The 20,765-nt window shown below is 38.3% G+C and overlaps 2 protein-coding genes across 2 annotated transcripts; one reads left to right on the top strand and one right to left on the bottom strand.

The window, feature by feature from the left end:
- Positions 1-5,535: 5,535 nt before the first annotated feature.
- C1H14orf28 (chromosome 1 C14orf28 homolog) lies at positions 5,536-16,201 on the bottom strand. The gene is made up of 5 exons (XM_003480458.5): positions 15,892-16,201; positions 12,417-12,941; positions 10,523-10,612; positions 9,062-9,196; positions 5,536-7,764 (listed from the first exon to the last, which is right to left on the bottom strand). Exons 2-5 carry the CDS (start codon positions 12,938-12,940, stop codon positions 7,581-7,583), a joined length of 933 nt encoding a protein of 310 aa, XP_003480506.1. The 5' UTR covers position 12,941; positions 15,892-16,201; the 3' UTR covers positions 5,536-7,580.
- On the top strand, positions 15,727-18,880 carry LOC146406905 (uncharacterized). The gene is made up of 2 exons (XM_084980480.1): positions 15,727-16,160; positions 16,895-18,880. The coding sequence occupies exons 1-2, from the start codon at positions 15,781-15,783 to the stop codon at positions 16,935-16,937; spliced, it is 423 nt and encodes a 140-aa protein (XP_084836606.1). The 5' UTR covers positions 15,727-15,780; the 3' UTR covers positions 16,938-18,880.
- Positions 18,881-20,765: the final 1,885 nt, after the last annotated feature.

Here is a 20,765-nt window from a genome sequence, read left to right as displayed (position 1 = left end):
CTCTTCATGTCATTTCCTTGTTAATAAATAAAATTGTTCATCTAGAAGATTGTCCCACATTCTAGGTTTGGCTGATTGCTTTTTTTGTGTATTGTTTAACTTGTCCTATTCTGCAAATTTTCTATAAAACAACTGATAGTTGCCTGTAGAGGCTTGATAAAATTTAGGTCTTTTGGGAGGGGGGCAAGCATAGTTTATGCTGCATACACTTCCTGTTCTGCTGCATCTGAGGTATATTATGTCTGGTTATCCCACTTTTAGCGATGCTAATATTAATCACAGTTTGGGTTCAGTGGTTGTCAACCTGATTTCTTCGTTATCGAGTTCCCCATCAAACCCTCACCTGATGGTTTTTGCAGCTATGGGTGATTACCGCTGGATCCCTTATTACATTGCATTGTAAAATGGTAATTTTTAAAATATTTGTTTGGATATATGCATTTCAATCTTTTTTTTTTTTTTTAGGCATATGAAAGTTCCCAGGCTAGGGGCTGAAGCAGCTGCAGCTGCTGGCCTACACCACAGCCACAGCAACATAGGTTCTGAGCTGAGTCTGCTACCTCAACCACAGCTCACAGCAATACTGGATCCTTAACCCATTGAGCGAGGCCAGGGATTGAACCTGCATTCTCATGAATACTAGACAGATTCGTTACCACAACTCCCTCAATCAATAATCTTAAATGGATACCTCCATTAAGTTCTTTTGAAAGCCTCTTTGCTTTTAAAGACTTATTTTGACGTAATTTTTTTTTTTTTTTGTCTTTTTGCCATTTCTTGGGCCGCTCCTGCGGCATATGGAGGTTCTCAGGCTAGGGGTCTAATCGGAGTTGTAGCTGCCAGCCTACGCCAGAGCCACGCAGGATCTGAGCCACGTCTGCGACCTACACCACAGCTCACGGCAACGCCGGATTGTTAACCTACTGAGCAAGGCCATGGATCGACCCCGCAACCTTATGGTTCCTAGTTGGATTCCTTAGCCACTGCGCCACGATGGGAACTCCTGACGTAATTTTAAATAACGACAAACTTTGAAAGTTGTAAGAATAATACCTAAAATTTTTGTACATTTTTCAAGGTTCACCAATTTTTGACATTTTGCCACATTTGTTTTATTATCCTTTCATTATTTTCAGGCCATTTGAAAGTAAGTTACATACATTATGTCTTTTTATCCCTTAATTCCTTTTTTTTTTTTTTTTGTCTTTTTGTCTTTTTAGGGCCGCACGTGGCATGTGGAGGTTCCCAGGCTAGGGGTCTAATCTGAGCTGTAGCTCCCAGCCTATGCCACAGCCACAGCAACGCCAGATCTGAGCCGCATCTGTGACTTACACCATGGGTCACGGCAACACCAGATCCTTAACTCACTGAGCGAGGCCAGGGATTGAACCCTCAACTTCATGGTTACTAGTTGGATTCACTTCTGCTGCGCCATGACAGGAACTCCCATCCCTAATTCTTAAGCACATATATCCTAGGAATAAGGGTATTCATTCTCTTATATAACCACAGTTCAGTTATCAAATTCAAGCTTTGTTGTGTTTTTACATTTTCTTCTTTAGGTCTAGAATCAGCCATTCCTTCAAGGGACTCTGACACTTTTTGCTGGGAAGTGGTATTTAGAGAGCCCAATGTTTTGCTTGTGGTGCTTTCTACTACTGAGTTGTCTTTGTTTATAGGCTATTCAATAGGCAGAGTTAGGAAATACCTCCTTTTCAATTTTATTATTGTACTTAAATTCTTGTATTTTAATGTTTTTTTCTTAGCCAGAAAATCTTGGTTTCTATCAACATAATTTAATTACCTATTTGATTTATCTTACAACATACTTATAATTGTTTCAAAATAACATTTTAAACAATGCTAATATAAAAAGACCAGTGAATGCAGTTGATTCCTTTGTGATATTTTTCCTTTATGTTTTTTTGTCCTTAGAATATGTTTCATAAGGGTAAACAGTAAACACACTGGTTTTAGAGTCTAATGAAGTAATATTTTTATTTGGTTAGAGCATAATTGATGTACAGTTATTTTAATTGAGGTTTTAATTTTTAGGGATATACTTTTAAATTTTATCTATCTATCTATTTATTTTTTGTCTTTTTTTCTTCTCTAGGGCCGTACCCGCAGCATATGGAGGTTCCCAGGCTAGGGGTCCGATAGGAGCTGTAGCTGCCAGCTTACAAGACAGCCACAGCAACACCAGATCCCAGCCTTGTCTGCGACCTACACCACAGCTCACAGCAATGCCAGATCCCTAACCCACTGAGCGAGGCCAGGGATCAAACCCGCAGCCTCATGGTTCCTGGTCAGATTCATTCACCATGAGCCACGTTGGGAACTCCTAAATTTTATTTTTAAATTATATAGAATACCTGATTCCAGTTGACATGAGAAGATGCATTCACAGAAATTTTGTCTGCATTTCCATCTCTTCCACTCTGTATGGCATCAGGCATCACCACTGTATGTTATTCCCAAGTTATGAGTGTGTATAGTGTCACAGAACTGAAGGAAAAGTGGACTTGCCTCACTCAAATGACAAAGTTATTACCTAAGGCCAGCAAGTTCAGGCGTGGTTCGCGTTCCTTTACATTTTGTATTGAGAAGCTTCTGCCACCTAGTGTTCATTTGGGAAAATGGCAAAAGTTGAAAATCTCCAATCCTGTCCTTCCCAAGTCTGGGAGTATTTATATAGGACTTGTCCCACTGGCCCTCTTGCTTTCCTCTCAAGCTATCTTCTTTCCTATGAAAATTAGAAAATAGTTAATGCTATTAGTTCCTGCAGATAACTTCAGCTACAATAACTTTCTTTTAAAATGTTATGGTGGTTTGAAATTTATCTTTAATTTTATGATTGATAGCTTTCTAATGGAAGTGAAAAGTGGTTAGGCTTTAGAGTCAGATGTAGAGGCAGTAGGTCCCTACATTGCCCTTGTAATTGCAAGTTGAACAATCTGTAGTCTCTGTCCCCTGAAACCTCCTCCAGGGATGCTAGGCAGCAACTGGGAAAGGACTGTTTCAAAGACCTCAGAGCAGCTGTCTGTAGAGCTCTCTGTACTCAGAGCCTAAGGTGCTCGCCCTGCCATAGTATTTCCCTCTGTACAGTCATCACTGACTGATTCACTTTTCCTCCTTATTAGACAGGTATACCCCTCCAGGCAGAAATCATTGCTAATTCCATGAGCAAATCATAGATTGTGTGTATTAAAAGAATGCTGCAGAGAAAGTATGCCTGCTAATGTTTGAGCTTGTAGCTCTCCTTCAAAAAAGTTCAGCCTGCTTGGGCGAAGATTTCCCTAACCAGCTAGCCATTTCCTTTAAGCTTTAACACTGTCCCTTCTTGACCTGAGCACAAGTCAACTCTTCTGGTGTTAACTGCCGCCTTCTCTCCTCTCCTTTCCTCTGCTCCAGTATTCCCACATGTTGGGTGTACAGAACTATTTATTTTGCTGGTTTCCCTCCTCTTCACAAAATCCCTCAGCCAGCTTTTCCCTACCATTAGAGCAAGCTAATTATGCTGAGTGTATTTTAATTTTTCTTTGTTCTTGGTTCTTTTTAGTACTCTGGAGCCATGCTAAACTTTTTTTTCTTTTGGCTGCACCTGTAGCCAGGGATTGGCCACAGCAGTGACCTGCCCCACAGCAGTGACAACACTGGATCCTTCATCCACTGAGCCACTGAGGAACTCATGCTGAACTTTTCAAAAAGTCTTTACCAGTATGAACCAAAGATTATCACAGGGTGGAGAAATCATGGATGATCGTTTTCTTCTTCAAACTTTTTTTCTAGTTTATTGATTTCTTACTGATTCATATATTATTTTGATAATCATATTAAAATTAGACTTTGCAAAATTCAAAGGGGAAAAAAAGCAAGTAATGAAAATAAAGCTAAGCACACAAACAGCAGGTTTCTAATTTTACCACATCGTTGTTTACATAGCTCATTGGCTCCCCACACTCTTGCTCCATACCATGTCATTTCTGAGAGCCCTGCTAGAGCAGCTCACTTGCTCATTTTTGGTGATATTCCCCTTGACACCTTGTAGACCTCACTGAGAAAACAATTTATGGACCATGGAGCTGATTGCTCACTAAAGGTAAATAATCCAGTATATATCCTCAAGTAGATATCAGCATATAAAGAAATCATTTAGCTGCAGAAGCCTCTTCACCCACTTGCTCAACTTCCTAGAAATAACCTAAAAAAGTTTTCCTTGGAAACAAATTAAATTTGAAGTTAAAGACTGTCCAGTTAACTAGATTCTGAACCCTGGGCCAGTTAGATGGGTAGGAACCCCGTTTAGGAAGGCATCAAGTCGTTAAGATGAACTTCAATAGCTATGTGATTTTAGTTTTTTACAAAAATCAAAGGAAGATGTAACAAACATAAATGTTTGCTTAGGCTGCAGTTCGGTATTAACAGAAGTCATTTTTTCATGAACTGCTTACCCTACCTGCTGACTTACAGTATATTACAGTTATTGTCAAATAATGCTATGTCATTAAATCATTTAATTCTAAAACTGAACTGCTGATATGCTCAACATACAGCTTTTTAAGTGTCATAGTGGTCATATGCTTACATGGCTTAGTTTGCTCAGTATCTTAAGAATGAGAATCTTAAGATTCACCCTAGTAAGAATGCCTGTGGTTATCTTTAGTTTTCTTCCTCTTTGATTGGGTCAGACTCAGTATCAATGCCTCAGATGTCAAGTAAACCTTAACAATAATGATAAGCCACTTTATAAAGGATAAACCTACAATATTTGTCAAGTTTGGTGGGGGTTAAGATATCTTTTGCTGAAGAGAAGTTGGAGATTTCTCTGTAAAGGTTAGCAAGTTCTCTTTAAATTTGCTTTATTTGTTCTTTATCCCCCCTTTGATTGAGGTCAGGGTTTAAAAATCATTTCCGCTCTCCCCATAGGTCTAGTTGTAGTTTGTGGTATTCTGATTAAAAATATATTCTTATTATTCCCTTATATCTTTTGCCCTACTATCCTAGCATTCCAACTTCTCTAAAGGTGTTTAAGGTTATAAAAAATTTCCATACCCTTTCACATTTTGTGATAGTCTTGTTTACTTCATACTTTCCCCACCCCTTTTCTACTCACTACTTGATCATCAGGGAATAAGTTCTTCAACTACCATCATAACAATAAAATATCTATTATCTTTATATCCTAACCATCTGGGGTCCAGAAGGCATACTTACATTCCATTACACAGTAGTTCCATACCGATGTGAGCTACTGCATAAGTAAATAATTTTTACTTTTTTCTTACAGCCACTTATGGCATCTGGAAGTTCCCGAGCTAGGGGTTGAGTTTGAGCTGCAGCTGCAGCTATGACTTATGACAGAGCTTGCAGCAATGCCAGATCCTTAACCTGGTGAGCAAGGCCAGGGATTGAACCTGCATCCTCATAGAGACAACGCTGGATTCTTAACTGCTGTACCACAACTGGAACTCCAATTTTTTAAAAAAAATCTGAAAAGTTCATTAATAAGAGAAAATCTAGGAGACTTGCCTGTACAGAAAAGAGGTAGAAAAAATGTTTTTTTTTATTAGCATATTTAAGGTAGTCAAGATATTAACAAACATTTTAATCCTCACAACAACCCTGTGAGGTAGGCAAGTCAATGTTTCATGATACACTATTATTATTTCAAATAAAGTGCAATTCATAAAATAATAAATCTGCATTAGGAATAATTTTTTTAATGATACCATTTATATATGTTAATGTTCGTGTTTTTTGTACTTTGATTCATGCAATAACGTGTCCCCAGGAAAGTTTACTATAAATTAAATCCTATTTAAAGACATGTGGGGAATTATTTAAATAAACCCCGGGGTTAATTTTTTAGTAAAATAAATCACTATTTTGAGCAAATGCTATGAATATTCCTTTTTTTACTTAAGATAAAAAGGCATTTTCATCAGCATTGCACTCACATTTATCCATTCTTCAGTAAGTTACCTCAGCATGGCACCTAAGCAATGTAAGACTTAATTTATTGAATTAAACCTTTGCAATTTGGTATACGGCAGTGAACTGCATTGCTATGTAGAAATCTCCAAAAATATTGCACTCAATCTCAACCTGAAACCTAAGGTAGGCTGTTTATTGAAATATAAACACTAAAATGAATGGTGATAAATTTCAAAAAGTATTTTCCCTTGAGAATAGTACTTAATTTTTTTCTTTTAAATTGCAAAAGAGAGATCTTCGGGTCTGTGAAAAGAAACATAATATTCTGATAACTATAACATTCTGGTGATTTATATTGCAAATCAAAGAAAGGCTCATGCTACCAATTTACTATTTACAAGGGAGCACACAGATGTTACCACAAAAATTGAAGTATTTTTTCCTCTGTGCCAATATGACTTACTAGGAAGAGAAATACAGTTGACCTTGTACAGCATGGGTTTGAACTGTGTGGGTCCACTTACACATGGATTTTTTTCAATAAATACGTACTATAGTGCTACATGATCCAAGGTTGTTTGGAAGGCAGCTATGCTCATCACTATACCACCAACACACATGACCCAAGGTTGTTTGATTTGGAACCACAAATATGGAGGGACGACTGTAAAGTTACATGGGGATTTTTGACTGGGGTGGAGGGTCAGTGCCCCAGCCCCCGAGTTGTTTAAGGATCAACTGTATTCCCAGGCACCCATTTTCTCTTAAATATATATTTAAAGTACATTTCCATTGTTAATCCAACATTAGTAAACATACAGTTTGCCTAACATTTTTTAAAATAATTGTCTTTTTGCAAAATAAATTTTTGCTAGAGAATTTCTATTACATTTATTATAAATATTTAGATTAGCTATACATTTGTAGCAATAACTTTAAGCTTAGGATCTTAGTTTTAACAGTTAAATCCACTTGTAGATTTTTAATATTTTAGCAAGTGGTTATGAAAGTAACTTGCCATTATAAAGAAATAATTCAAGTTCAGAAGAACATTCTCACCAAAGTATTTTAAAAAATTGCTGCAGGGCCATTAGGCAAATCAACAGATAAAATAGACAGCCATCTATAAGTTGTACATTCAAACCCATACTAGATCCAATAGTGCACTTTGGATTATAGTGAGGTAGGGCAAATAAATACAGTCAGATAAATTTTGAATTTATATAAACTGAAAACTGACTTATACCCAGGTTTTATTTGGCTATCCAAAAAGAAAAATTGAGAATTCAAATGATGAAGTATTTTCTTGGATTCAAAGACAGCATTGTAAAAAAAAAAACACAAAAAACAAACTTGAGGTACATATAAATAACAAATACAAAGGCCACAAGATACATTTTATTTAACATAAAAAATGCTTGTATAAAAATAACCTGGGATATAGAAAAAAAGAAATACAAACATTTTTTGCATAGATTCTCTATATAAAACATTTACCTGGGGGTAAACACTAGAAAATACACCTTTGAAACTAACATAGTTGAACTATTTCCTTGGATACCAAGTATATACAAAATAAAAGCCCTTCATTTGGGGGAGCATGGGCAGGAGGGAAAACAATTTAATTTAGCATCAGTCTATATTTATTTCTCTGTTGCTCGAATATAAACCAATGATGACAAGAGGAGAAACTCTGGGGGTTTATTTAACAAAATTAAATTCACATTTCTGAGGCCATCATAGTGCATCCAGTGTCCATCAATTTGGAAAGCTGCAGAATAATGATGTTCCTCTTTGTTAAACAATGTGGCACCTTCCAACAAATACCTGCAAATTAAATGACAAAGTACAGTAGAAAATGACAACACCCTTCTTTAAAAAAAAAAAAAAAAATCCCTAGAGTTCCCATTGTGGCACAGTGGTAATGAACCCTTTGTATCCGGGAGGATGCAGGTTCAATCCCTGGCCTTGCTCAGTGGGTTAAGTATCTGGAACTGCCATGAGCGGTGGTATAGGTCACAGATGCAGCTCAGATCTGGCATGGCTGTGGCTGTGGCATAGGCCAGCAGCTGCAGCTCTGATTTGATCCCTAGCCTAGGAACTTCCATATGCCTCACATATGGCCCTAAAAAAAAAAAAAAGCAAAAAATAAAAAATAAAAAAATTTCTTGAATTCTTAACTAAGGAATAAGAAAACTGAGATTGCTCACATTCTTTTCCCTGAAAAAGATATCCATCTGTAAAAAGTATGTACTATATAATTGGTAATTTGGAGTAAGATGCTTAAGAATTTTAAAAGTTCATATAGTTTAAGAATTTTAATAAACATATTTTAACAGATTAATTTATAACCTGCATGGTTGTATTATATAAGAGAAAACACACAAAAAGGATTTTACTTTATTTTATTTTTTATTTCATTTTATTTTTTGGCTGCACCCATGGCATGCAGTTCCCAGGCCAGGGACTGAACCTACACCACAGCTGAGACCCAAGCCACAACAGTGAAACCTCGGATCCTTAACTTATGATTGTGCCACAAAAAATCTCCACAAAAAGCTTTTAATGGCAAAAAATTCAAAGACCCATGAATGCCCTGATTTGTATGCAGATATTTTAAATGATGGAAGTAACATTTTGTGTTTAAATGGTGACCTCATGCTATACACCACTTTGACTTGAAATACAAGTAATAGCCAGCCAGTATTTACTTTTTACTATGTCTCAGGTACTATCCTAAACACTTTACATATACTCTTATTAAATAAATCCTCACAATAATGACAGCAGATAGGTACTGTTATCTCCATTCTATAGATAAGAAAAGTGATGTATAAACTGGTTAAGTTATAGGCTCAAGGTCACATAGCTTATAAGGTAGTGCTGGGAATTGAGCCCAATTCAATCTATTCTATAGTCTGAGCACCTAATCCCTATGCACACTGCCAGCACCTGACTCCCTGCCGTAGATTACCTCATTCAGGTTGCATAAATCTAGAGATAGCTATCACTTGAACTTCAACAATTTCCATTTCCTTGGGCTGTCAAAATCATGACAGAATAGCAGAAAAATATAAATTTATTTTTTACTAGTTTTAGAAAACAAACCATAAAAACCACGTACTTGTGATCAGATAAATCCAAGTAATAAGGTACATATGCCAGATCTTCAGACTTCCAATGCTGCATATTTAAGACAACAAAAGGGGGTGCCCCATGGCAAAACACTCGTTGGGAAAATTCTCTTAAACCACCACACCTAAAATTGAAAATAGGCATGAACTTTAATACACTGGGACAAAGATGACTTTTACCACTCTGAGTTGTCTTTATTACTTAATTTCATAATAAGCATAATTAACTATTTTAGGTATGGGTAAATGTTATGACTAAACACCTTACATACCTAACTCCCAGTGTTTATAAGCTGTGAGATTCTATATAAAAAATGATACTTTTAAAAGTCCAGGAAAAACTATTTTTATTTAAGCTTATAAAAGCATGTAGTCTTTTGAAATGGGATAAAAAATTTTATTTGTAAATACACATTTCTTTCTCTGGGCTGGTTTCAAACAGGAATAATGGCAGATAGGGAATAACATGACTCTTACCGTCCTCTTCAGACTGGAGAAAATTCGCGAATTGCTTCTTTTTTTTCTTTTTTAAAAAAATTGAAGTATAGTTGCTTTACAATGTTATGTTAGTTTCAGGTGTTAAGAGATTTGGTTATACATACATACATTCTTTTTCAGATTCTTTTCCATTAAAGGCTTTTACAAGATACTGAATGCAGTTCCCGCTAAATGCTTCCTTTTGCCATTAGGATGAAGAGAATTCTGTTTTCTAAGAACTTATCAGGTATTAAGTATATGGGTCAGAATAAAACAAATACAATTATACAATAAAATCTCAATTAATCAGACTGCTCGGGGCACAGTATTTTGGTTGACACACATTGACTAAATAAGTTACTAGAAAACCATTTTGTTTCTGTATTTGTTGCAAAAATATACTAGTTCACTTTCTGGACTTAAGTACAATTAACCGAAGGTATTTTATTCTCTCCTTCTTTTGTGAATAATTAGGCATAAGATCATTCTTCTAAATATTAATTCTCATTGCACAATACTGCAGACATTAAAATTGTTAAGAGATTGGGATGAATATGTTCTGCCCCTTTGAATTTACTTTTCTAGAAAGACTAAATTAAACTTTTTGGTTGTCTTTTACCTTTCTCCTAAATGAGGAGTGCAGAAAAAAATTCCAGTTAATTTTAGGGACCTGATTAGTTGGGTTCTGGTTAACCAAGGCTTTATTGTACCTACTCAGTAGTGGGGAAAAAAAAGGCATTTGCTTTGTATTCATCAAGTAACTGTAGTATTATATTCTATATAGTAATAATGATAATACCACATAAAATGGCATAGTAAACTAGACAGTGTTAAGATTCCAAAAATACTAGGCTTTCTAAATACTTCTGAGTGGCCATTTCATAAAGTATTAACATCAAAGAACTTATCAGTCCAGATTTCTTTATAAAAAAACATAGAAATATTTTCATCTTAAATGTCTATCATGTACTCACCCACGCTCTTCACACAGTTCAATCCTGGAACAGAATAACTCATCCACAGCCAGTCGTATCAAGTTTCCATGTGGAATTTCTTGAGGAGGACTATAACAATTGTAAAATGCATGTAAGAACTGTTTTCATGCATGTAAATACATTATTAGGATAGCAAAATTTACAGGTCTTCATTTACAGGTCAATGCATTGCACAAGCAAGCCGAGTATAACCTTTGTTATTCATCTTTACATTTCTTATGGAGAATACAGAAACCAGTTGAACTTAAACATTAATGCATGAAGCTTTCTAAGAAACACCAAATCTTTCTGTAACCTGATTTTAAAATATGTAGTTGTTGTTACTTTTAAAATTCCAAGAGGATTCAATAGAGGGGATTCTGGTGGTGTTGGAAGAAAGCAGGACCCAGAATTAGAACAGCAGCTGATTAGTGACCTGACTCAGTGCAAGTCAGAGCCACTATTGGTCTCAATTTCCTGATTTGTTAAAAGATCTTTTCCTACATACTTTAGAAGTTTTTTTTTTTCTTTCTTTTTTTTTTTGGCCATACCTGTGGTATATGAAATTTCCTGGGCCAGTGATCAAACCTGCAACACAGCAGTGACCTGAGCCACAGCAGTAACAATGCTGGATCCCTAATCTGCTAGACCACCAGGGAACTGAAGATGTGATTTTAAATACAGGATAAAAACAAGCAAAAGACTTAACAAGTTATATAGAGTATGATAAGAAATATTAAGAGAAGCATAAAATACTGGTATTAATATAGGATTGAAAGTGTTTCATTATAGCTTCAAAATACATACAGATTAAAAGATACTAGTTTTTTAAAAGCAAGACAAATTTCTGAAACACTTTTTTTTAGTCCTTTATGATTTAGAGTAACAACTTTTTTTTTCTTCTGATGGAGATTTCAAAATCAACATCAGTGATACAGCAAAATGGACAAAGTGTATATCAGGACAAGAGGGACATTAATTGGTAGACTCTAAAAAGAATAATGTATCTTCGGCTTTCCCTAAGTAGCATGATGTTATAATAGTAAACTAAATATGCTATACAGAAAATGTGAATTTAAAAAGTTTGGATATGTGACATACATTCCCAAAAAGGGAACAATCTACTAGGCTGTTCTTCTGACCCACAGGGCCAAATATGCTTCTGACAACAATGTGTTTGGGTCTGTTTTTCTGTCCTGTTCCCCCCCCCCCCCCCACACACACACTGGCAATTATCCTTTTTCCAGCTCATGTCCCCTGGGGGCTTTAATGTTTCCTAATACTCCACTGGGTCTTGCCAGTTTGGCCATCCTCCCTGTCATTTACCAGCTTGGAGGTCTGCCTTTTCTCTGAAAGCCTAAAATACTCAGCAGGCTATCAGCACCTTTCCTAGCCAAGTGTTCACATACATACCCTTTTCAGGTATTCATTATTTCAGGTTTGAAGTTTCTGTCTCTGATTATGCCCTAGCCATGACATGGATCTTCCTGTTCATATAGAACTAGCCCACTTATATTCAAACAGCGAAACATTCCAATAGAGTATTGTTTTTTGAGAGTTGAAATTTGTGACATAAGGGATTATCTTCATAGTCATATTAGTAAATTCTGAGCAAAACATTTTGCATACTGAATAGGTCATTACTTTGGAGGTGAAATAGTTATCAACTGGTTTTGCAAAGTAAATTCTGAGATGTTTGGGTGTAACAGAAGATTAACATTTTTGTCATGGGACCTAAAGTCTTGCATTGGTGTGGTTGCTTTATGCCTAAGTTATTAAACAGGATCTGTACTTTAAAACGTACTTTGACTCTATCTATCCATCTATCTATCATTCATTATACAAAAGTATGCTATTTTTCCTAGGTGACAAAACAGACTTTAGAGCAACTTACTTTATATTAATTGTGCGCTGCTGATCTTCCTGCACTCGAGTTGGGCATCGCCAGTTGGAACAGTAACTCTCTTGTATGGTTGACATGAGATTTTCGAGATTTTTTGTAAAATTATCATGCTCATTCCCAAACAAATCTATTATTAATGAAGCTTTATGAACTTCAGATTTATATTGCTGTTTTTCCATCTTGTCCCAAATCCAAAGTAGCTTCACAGTTGTAAAACTGTAGGTGTCCATTAAATAAAGAAAACAGTCTACAAATTCTCTACCTAAATGAAGAGAGAGTTCCCTAGGGAAATTTTCATTTTCATTGAGAATGACATACAATAACATCAAGAATCCATCTATGGTGCAGGTATTTTTCAGTCTTATTTCAACATAGAGTGGTGTACAGGATACTGCTTTGCGGCCAGCTTTGATAGTAAAAACACCTCCCCAAGGAAGAACAGGCCTCCAAAATGAGCGATCTTGGTTATAGTTATTTTTAATTGATGCTTTGATCTCTTCAAACAGTGTCTTCATCCTGCATTTTAAAAGTTTAAGATAGTACTTGTAAATTTGTGACTTTATATTTTAAATGCATGAGATATGTTTAAATGAAAATAAAACTGTCTAAAGATTCAAATTAGGAGTTTCTGCTGTGGCACAGTGGGTTAAGGATCTGGCATTGTCTCTGTGGCAACTCTGGTGGCTGCTGGGACAAAGGTTTGATCCCTGGTTAAGGATCCAGCATTGCCGCAGCTGTGGTATAGGCTGCACATGCAGCTCGGGTTCAATCCCTGTTCAGGGAACATCCATATGCTGCAGATGCCAAAAAAGGAATAAAGATTCAAATTAAATTTGGCTAGATGGACTCCCAACATAACAGAAAAATTTAAAACAATTTAAGTTATGAGTCATTTTTTGGCAAAATGCATAGTCTCCGGAAAGACCATTTAAGAAGTTTGCAGCCTTTTTTTGAGATACAGAATGGTCATTTGATAGGACTTTATACTAATTATATGGCATTTTATCACTGAGAGAGGAAACCCCTGTAGTAAAAAAAATCCTAAATAAAAATAAAACTATTTAAAGATACAATCTAAATTTGGTTGAATGTATTCCTAATGTAAACCTCTTCCTCCCTCCAAAATACAAGCTGTGCTTCATTTTCTTGTTAATATGTGTGATTCCACTTATGAAATTGATATAAAGGAATTCTTAGGCTATAGAATAATGGCCAATTGGCTTTTTTTTCTTTTTTCTTTTTTCTTTTCATGGCAGCACCTGTGGCAAATGGAAGTTCCCAGGCTAGGGGCTGGATAGGAGCTGCAGCTGCCAGCCTAGGCCACAGCCACAGCCACAGCCACACTGGATTTGGGCCGCACTGCAACCTATGCTGCAACTTGGAGCAACTTAACCAACTGGGCGAGGCCAGGGATCTAATCCATATCCTCATGGAGACTATGTCAGGTTCTTAACCTGCTGAGACACAAGGGGAATTTCAGCCAGTTGGCTTTGAAAGATAACATATGAAGAGTAATCCTAAGAACTTAATTGAATAGTAGCAGAGCTAACACAAAAATCATTTCTATACACTTTGGGGTTTTTACTTGCAATTGAGGACCATGCTAGATAGTCTATAATTTTAACTACGGAGGCCATTCTGTGAAGATCTAATTGAGAACTTGATAATTATCCTGATTCCCCTCTCTGCATGTTTTGGAAATGAACTCCCTATTTGAAATGGCATCCATCTTACCTCTATCTTGAGGATAGCTAAGCATTTTGTTTTTAAAGTCACTGACAGTATTCTAATAAACATGTTGGTGTCATATGCATGTTTTATACAGCAAAATTTAAAAAAATTAAAGAATAAGGTCCTAATGAAACCAAACTGAAATACTGCTTTACTTTATCTGGTACAAACAAGTGCCTAAACTAAGAATACCATAGGGTTTCCCAATATGTTACTTTTATGGAAATGAGTTTTTTTATGAAAAAGGGAAGCATCTGAAGAACAGAAACAGAAATTAGTGGCTGAGGTCAGTGTCTTACTTTATCTTTTCAAGTGCCACATCCTCCCAAGCACAGTATGAATCCAACACTCAAAGCTGCAGACCTATGTGTTTTATTTGACTAAAGAATTACGTTCAAACCTATTTTGCAACACTGGCAGACTAAAAATTCAGTTTCCACACACACGCACACAGTATTTTCAACTGGCAAGATACTGTGGACTCTAAAATATTCAACACTATATTTAGTCTGAAGTGTAAATGTTTATATATAGCGAACATGTTGGCTGTAGTCAACCACTCAGGAATAAGAGGGCGTGGCAAATCTAGAGCCTAGGAAACCACAAACTCAGTTCCCTCTTAACAGGAACTGACATGTTCCAGAGCAGATTATTTAAAAATCACAAAACACTTAAATACTTTAAAAATAAAAATAACTTTCTTCGTGGCTTGATTGATATCTATTGAATTTTAAAGAACTTTGTAGCAAGGTTACATATTAAGCCTCTGTGTTCAGATTCCTAAATATTGCATTGGAAAGAAATTGTAAATTTCTGCAGTATTTTTGGCCAAATTATCTTTTAGACATTACAAATGAGCAACTATAGCTCTGTAAAGCAATAGTTACACTCTAGGAGAATTAACTACAATTATACACACATACATACAAAATGAAACTAACTTCTCCAGCCTTTTTCTGGAAAAAAAGGGAGGGGGTAAGAGAGGATTAAAAGAACTAGAGGACACAATTTTGCTTCTGTATGAATGAGCAGATTTGTTTCAAAGCAAATGACAATAAAAATGACTTAAAAAGATGGCGAAATAGCTGCAAAGAGCTTTACTTAAATTGCCTTAAGTTTTGGCCATATATCAAAAACATTGTTTCGTTAGGCACTGATTTAGAAGCCATAGAGAAGGCACCCTGCTGGCTTTATTTTCCTGCCTCAACAGGCCTTCCTGTTTGAATAAACATAGAAAGCGCACCAGACCTCTATTTCCTTGGCAAAACGACACCTTTCTTTTGGGGTCATTTCAAAGGGTAGCAAACCACCCCACGCGGGTCGTGAGCACCAGACCATTTGCCCAAGGCACTGAATGTCGGGCTCCCTAAGAGCTCGAGGGTCCTAAGGGTTCGTTCCCGAATCAGCGCCCCGAAATAATCTATAAAGCGGCCACGCGCTCCAGCTCGAAGCAGCGCGGGTCTGAGGGCAGGGACCCGCTGGGGTGGCGGTGTGCGCCCCCCTCCGCCCGCCGCACTCCGGCCACGCCCACCCCGCCCCCGGCCCAGAGCGCAGGGGGAGGCCCGGCACTGAGGGCTGGCCCCGCACGAGCGGCGGGTCTCCAAACCAGAAGCGGGTGAAAGGGATGGGCGTCCCCTGCCCGCCTGGGGCTGCGGGTAATGGGCGGGAGGGCCTGTATGTGGAAGGCATTCCCACAGGAGCCAGTCTCCGTTCATCCGGAAGCCGACTTTCGTACCTCCTCGGGGACCGAAAACCGCCGGTGCCGCCGCACCCGTCGCCGCCTCCGCTTGCTCATGGAGAGTCCGTGCTGCCGCCACCGCCGCCGCCTCATCTACCAGCACCGCCGGCTGTCTCGGCCTCCCCCGGCGTGACCGCTGGGCTCCGGTACGGCCTCCATCGCACCCGCCGCGGCGGGAGCCACAGCAGCTCCAGCGCCCAGGCCCGATCCGACCGGACCCACCGAGCCAGGACCGCGGGACGCGTAGCTTCTTATTACGGAGGAAGGTTCGGCCTGACCTCCGCCCCCCTCCCCCCAGTCCCCACTCCCCTGTTCACAGCTGCCTGACGACGCTGCTGCGCAGGCGCGAAGACGCCCCTGCCAAAAGTGCGTGTGTTGGGTGTGTACACAGCGTCCACATTCGCCCAATGGGCACCAGGATCAGCTGTAGGGGGCGGGACCTCGCAGAGAGGGGCGGTATTCCACTGTCAGAAAGTGGGTGGGGTAGCCGGAAGTGGGCAGGGTTTACACGGAGGCGGAGCTTTGTAGGCAAACCTTGCCTGGCTTTTTGAGGTTCGTACCATTTTAGGACTTAACTTGATTTTGGCTTGTTTCTAGGTCTGGTCTTTTCATATTCTTAAACTCAAAAAGGGAAAGCTTTGTTTTCTTAGTAATTTATGGTTATGGAAGCTTTTTGACTTAGGTATAAGTTTGGGAAAAAAGTTGAATTACTGTGTTAAACGCTGTCTTTAATAGTTTAAGGTAAGAATTGGCCAACGTACTGTAATTTATCATGGAAGTTAATAACACTTAAAAAAATTAGGTGGCTTTAGCCCCATTATAGAGATGAAAAAATTGAGTTTTGGAGATGATAAAGTCCCACACATAGACAACTGGAAATTGAAGCTATAGATGCTTAATGCTAGTCTGTGGGCCCAACCCAACCACTATTCCTGTTCAGTAGGTCTTGGTTCTTGTATCCTCCCTAAAAGGCTCACAGCCAACATGGTTCTGCTTACAGGGAACACAGGCCATCCTGGAAAATTACCTCCACCCGCAGTTAGAAATGAGGATGCTGTTGAAATACTGTCGGTTTAGCTGTGCAATAAAAAATGTCTGGAAAGTGAAGCTCAACTTCTAGAATACACGATGCACAGAATACACAATAAACTCAGCCCAAAATGCACGGCATTTAAGCCCAGCCCAGCGCATCAGTATGGTCTGCATTCACAGCTGAGTGTGGCAGAGTCTTGGACATCTTCTTGACGAATTTAATGGTTAGCCAGGGATATGGCAGGGACCTACCTCTTGGACCTCTCTTGAGAAGTCTAGTGATAGAGGGATGGAACTTCTGGGAGAGAAGCTTGACTCATTCAAGATAATTACTGCTGGTGGAGTTGGGAAGAAATGGAAACCTCTCAGAGCAGAGGGAGAAGAGGCTGCCCAAAAAGGAAGAATTAATCATTCTGGCAAAAATCTGCTCTTTTTAGTTTCCTAGTTTTTCTTATTTCTTACGGCATTTCACAGCTGAGGAAACTCAGGCTTTGAGGCTTAAAATAATGAGTGTATTGTATCTGTATTGGAATTCACATACAAACAGTTCACTCTCGATACTAAAACGATCTTGTAAGGAGAAAGCCCTTTAAAAATGTTTATAAGTATGGATTAGGTGTTTAACTGAAATCTCTCTTACGACATGGAATTCATTTTATACTTATTGGATCATTGTCTTCCTGAAAACAGAGTCGGTAGTGGTTATCGTCACCATTTCTGGAGAATAACAGGGAGATGGCTTATTAAATTCTGCTGAAGTCTGGTGAGGCATGGATCCTTGCGTACTTGGATAATTCACAAGAGACCTTTAGCTAAGATTCCACTCTGTTAAAGGTCTTACTGAGACCTTTAACCAAGATTTCCATTCTGCATCCTTTCTGCTCTGTTCAAAATCTGACACCTGAATTGCTGTTTTTTTTTTTTGTCTTTTGTCTTTTGTCTTTTTTTGTTGCTATTTCTTGCGCCGCTCCCGCGGCATATGGAGGTTCCCAGGCTGGGGGTTGAATCAGAGCTGTAGCCACCGGCCTACGCCAGAGCAACAGCAACGCAGGATCCGAGCCGAGTCTGCAACCTACACCACAGCTCACGGCAACGCCGGATCATTAACCCAGTAAACAAGGACAGGGACCGAACCCGCAAGCTCATGGTTCCTAGTCAAATTTGTTAACCACTGCGCCACGATGGGAAATACAATTGCTGTTTTTTTTTAAAGACAGCTTTATTGAGGTATAATTGACATATAATATATGAAGCATATTTAAAGAATACAATTGGATAAATTTTTATATGTATATCCCCTTGAAACTATCACTATAATCATATGAATAAATCCGTCATCCTTAAATTCCTTCATGCCTCTTTATAATTTCTTTTCTCATTCCTCCCTACCTCCCACACCTAAGCAACCATTGATCTGCTTTCTGTCATTATAGATTCATTTGCCTTTTCTCAAGTTTTACATAAATAGAATGAGACAGTATGTATTTTTTTTTTTCCTGGGCTGGTTTCTTTTCCTCAGAGTCGTTACTTTGACATTCATCAAGATACCAGTAATAGCTTTGTATACCATTCTTTTTTATTGATGAGTATATTCCATTATGTGGATGTACTGAAATTTGTTGTTTATGGAAATTTGAGTTGTGTTTAGTTTGGGGCTGTTACTAATAAAGTTGCTATGAACATTTGTGTACAAGTCTTCATATGGACATAGATTTCCTTTTTATCTTGGATAAAAATCTAGAAGTGGAATGGTTGGGTCATACGTAGATGTATGTTTAACTTTTAAAGAAAATGCTAAATTATTTCCCAAAGTGGTTGTTACCATTTTATATTTCCATCAGGAGTGTATTCAAGTTCCATTTCCGCCACATCCTCACCAACACTTAATATGGTTCGTATTTTGTTTGTTTTTTCCATTTTCAACTCAATAAATTCTAATACCATTTCACCCTCACCATAAGCAAGTGCATAATTATTTTTAATTTTGCTCCTTGTTGCTAAGTATAACTGGCCAGTTGTTTTTTAATTTTAGCTGTTCTTTTTTTTTTTTGCTATTTCTTGGGCCGCTCCTGCGGCATATGGAGGTTCCCAGGCTAGGGGTTGAATCAGAGCTGTAGCCACCGGCCTACGCCAGAGCCACAGCAATGCAGGATCCGAGCCGAGTCTGCAACCTACACCACAGCTCACGGCAACGCCGGATCGTTAACCCACTAAACAAGGGCAGGGACCGAACCCGCAACCTCAGGTTCCTAGTCGGATTCGTTAACCACTGCGCCACAACGGGAACTCCAATTTTAGCTGTTGTAATAGGTGTGTGGTGGTATCTTGCAGTTTTCATTTATATTTTCATAGTGACATTGGGCATCGTTTTATGTGCTTATGTCTTTTTGAAGTCCTTGTTCAGCTCTTTGTTACATTTTTTTAAAAATTGTGTTTTCTTAAATTTTTTTTCTCTTGTTTTATTATTTTAGTTTTTTTCCACTGTACAGCATGGGGACCAAGCTACTCTTACAGTATACATTTTTTCCCCCATCCTTTGTTCTGTTGCAATATAAGTATCTAGACATAGTTCTCGATGCTACTCAGCAGGATCTCATTGTAAATCTATTCTAAGTTGTATCCGATAACCCCAAGCTCCCAATCCCTCCCTCCCTCTTCCCCTGGGCAGCCACAAGTCTATTCTCCAAGCCCATGATTTTCTTTTCTGTGGAAATGTTCATTTGTGCTGGATATTAGATTCCAATTGTAAGTGATATCATATGGTATTTGTCTTTGTCTTTCTGGCTCATTTCACTCAGTATGAGATTCTCTAGTTCCATCCATGTTGCTGCAATGGCATTATGTCATTCTTTTTTATGGCTGAGTAGTATTCTATTGTGTATATATACTACATCTTCCTAATCCAATTGTTTGTCGATGGACATTTGGGTTGTTTCCATGTCTTGGCTATTGAGAATAGTGCTGCAATGAACATGCGGGTACATGTGTCTCTTTTAAGTAGAGTTTTGTCCGGATATATGCCCAAGAGTGGGATCGTGGTGTCATAAGGAAGTTCTTTTTTTTGTTGTTTTTTGTTTTTTGTTTTTGTTTTTTTTTTGTTTGTTTGTTTTTGTCTTTTTGCTATTTCTTGGGCCGCTCCCGTAGCATATGGAGATTCCCAGGCTAGGGGTCCAATCAGAGCTGTAGCCACCAGCCTACACCAGAGCCACAGCAACGCAGGATCTGAGCCGTGTCTGCAACCTACACCACAGCTCACAGCAACGCCAGATCCTTAACCCACTGAGCAAGGGCAGGGACTGAACCCGCAACCTCATGGTTCCTAGTCGGATTCGTTAACCACTGCGCCATGACGGGAACTCCAGGAAGTTCTATGTATAGATTTCTAAGGTATCTCCATACTGATCTCCATAGTGGCTGTACCAGTTTACCTTCCCACCAACAGTGCAGGAGGGTTCCCTTTTCTCCACAGCCCCTCCAGCACTTGTTATTTGTGGACTTATTAATGATGGCCATTCTGACTGCTGGGAGATGGTATCTCATGGTATTTTGGATTTGCATTTCTCTTATAATCAGTGATGTTGAGCATTTTTTTCATGTGCTTGTTGGCCGTCTGTATATCTTCCTTGGAGAAAAGTCTATTCAGGTCTTTTGCCCATTTTTCCATTGGTTGACTGGCTTTTTTGCTGTTGAGTTGTGTAAGTTGCTTGTATATTCTAGAGATTAAGCCCTTGTCAGTTGCATCATTTGAAACTATTTTCTCCCATTCTGAAAGTTGTCTTTTTGTTTTCTTTTTGGTTTCCTTTGCTGTGCAAAAGCTTTTCAGTTTGATGAGGTCCCAT

Source organism: Sus scrofa, chromosome 1, assembly GCF_054392235.1.
Source record: "Sus scrofa isolate SSC_HxYL_T2T_F1_AM1 chromosome 1, Sscrofa_HxYL_maternal_Yorkshire_Landrace_v2.0, whole genome shotgun sequence".
Lineage (NCBI taxonomy): Eukaryota > Metazoa > Chordata > Mammalia > Artiodactyla > Suidae > Sus > Sus scrofa.
Note: the sequence above shows the minus strand (reverse complement) of the source record. Positions and strands in the feature narration are given on the sequence as shown.

Coding starts and splice junctions, on each gene's coding strand:
- LOC146406905 (XM_084980480.1), top strand. CDS start 15,781: ATGGGCGTCCCCTGCCCGCCTGGGGCTGCGGGTAATGGGCGGGAGGGC. Junction 16,161..16,894: donor GCTTCTTATTACGGAGGAAG/GTTCGGCCTGAC, acceptor TTCTGCTTACAG/GGAACACAGGCCATCCTGGA.
- C1H14orf28 (XM_003480458.5), bottom strand. CDS start 12,940: ATGAAGACACTGTTTGAAGAGATCAAAGCATCAATTAAAAATAACTAT. Junction 10,613..12,416: donor CAGCGCACAATTAATATAAA/GTAAGTTGCTCT, acceptor CAATTGTTATAG/TCCTCCTCAAGAAATTCCAC. Junction 9,197..10,522: donor GAACTGTGTGAAGAGCGTGG/GTGAGTACATGA, acceptor TTTCAATTTTAG/GTGTGGTGGTTTAAGAGAAT.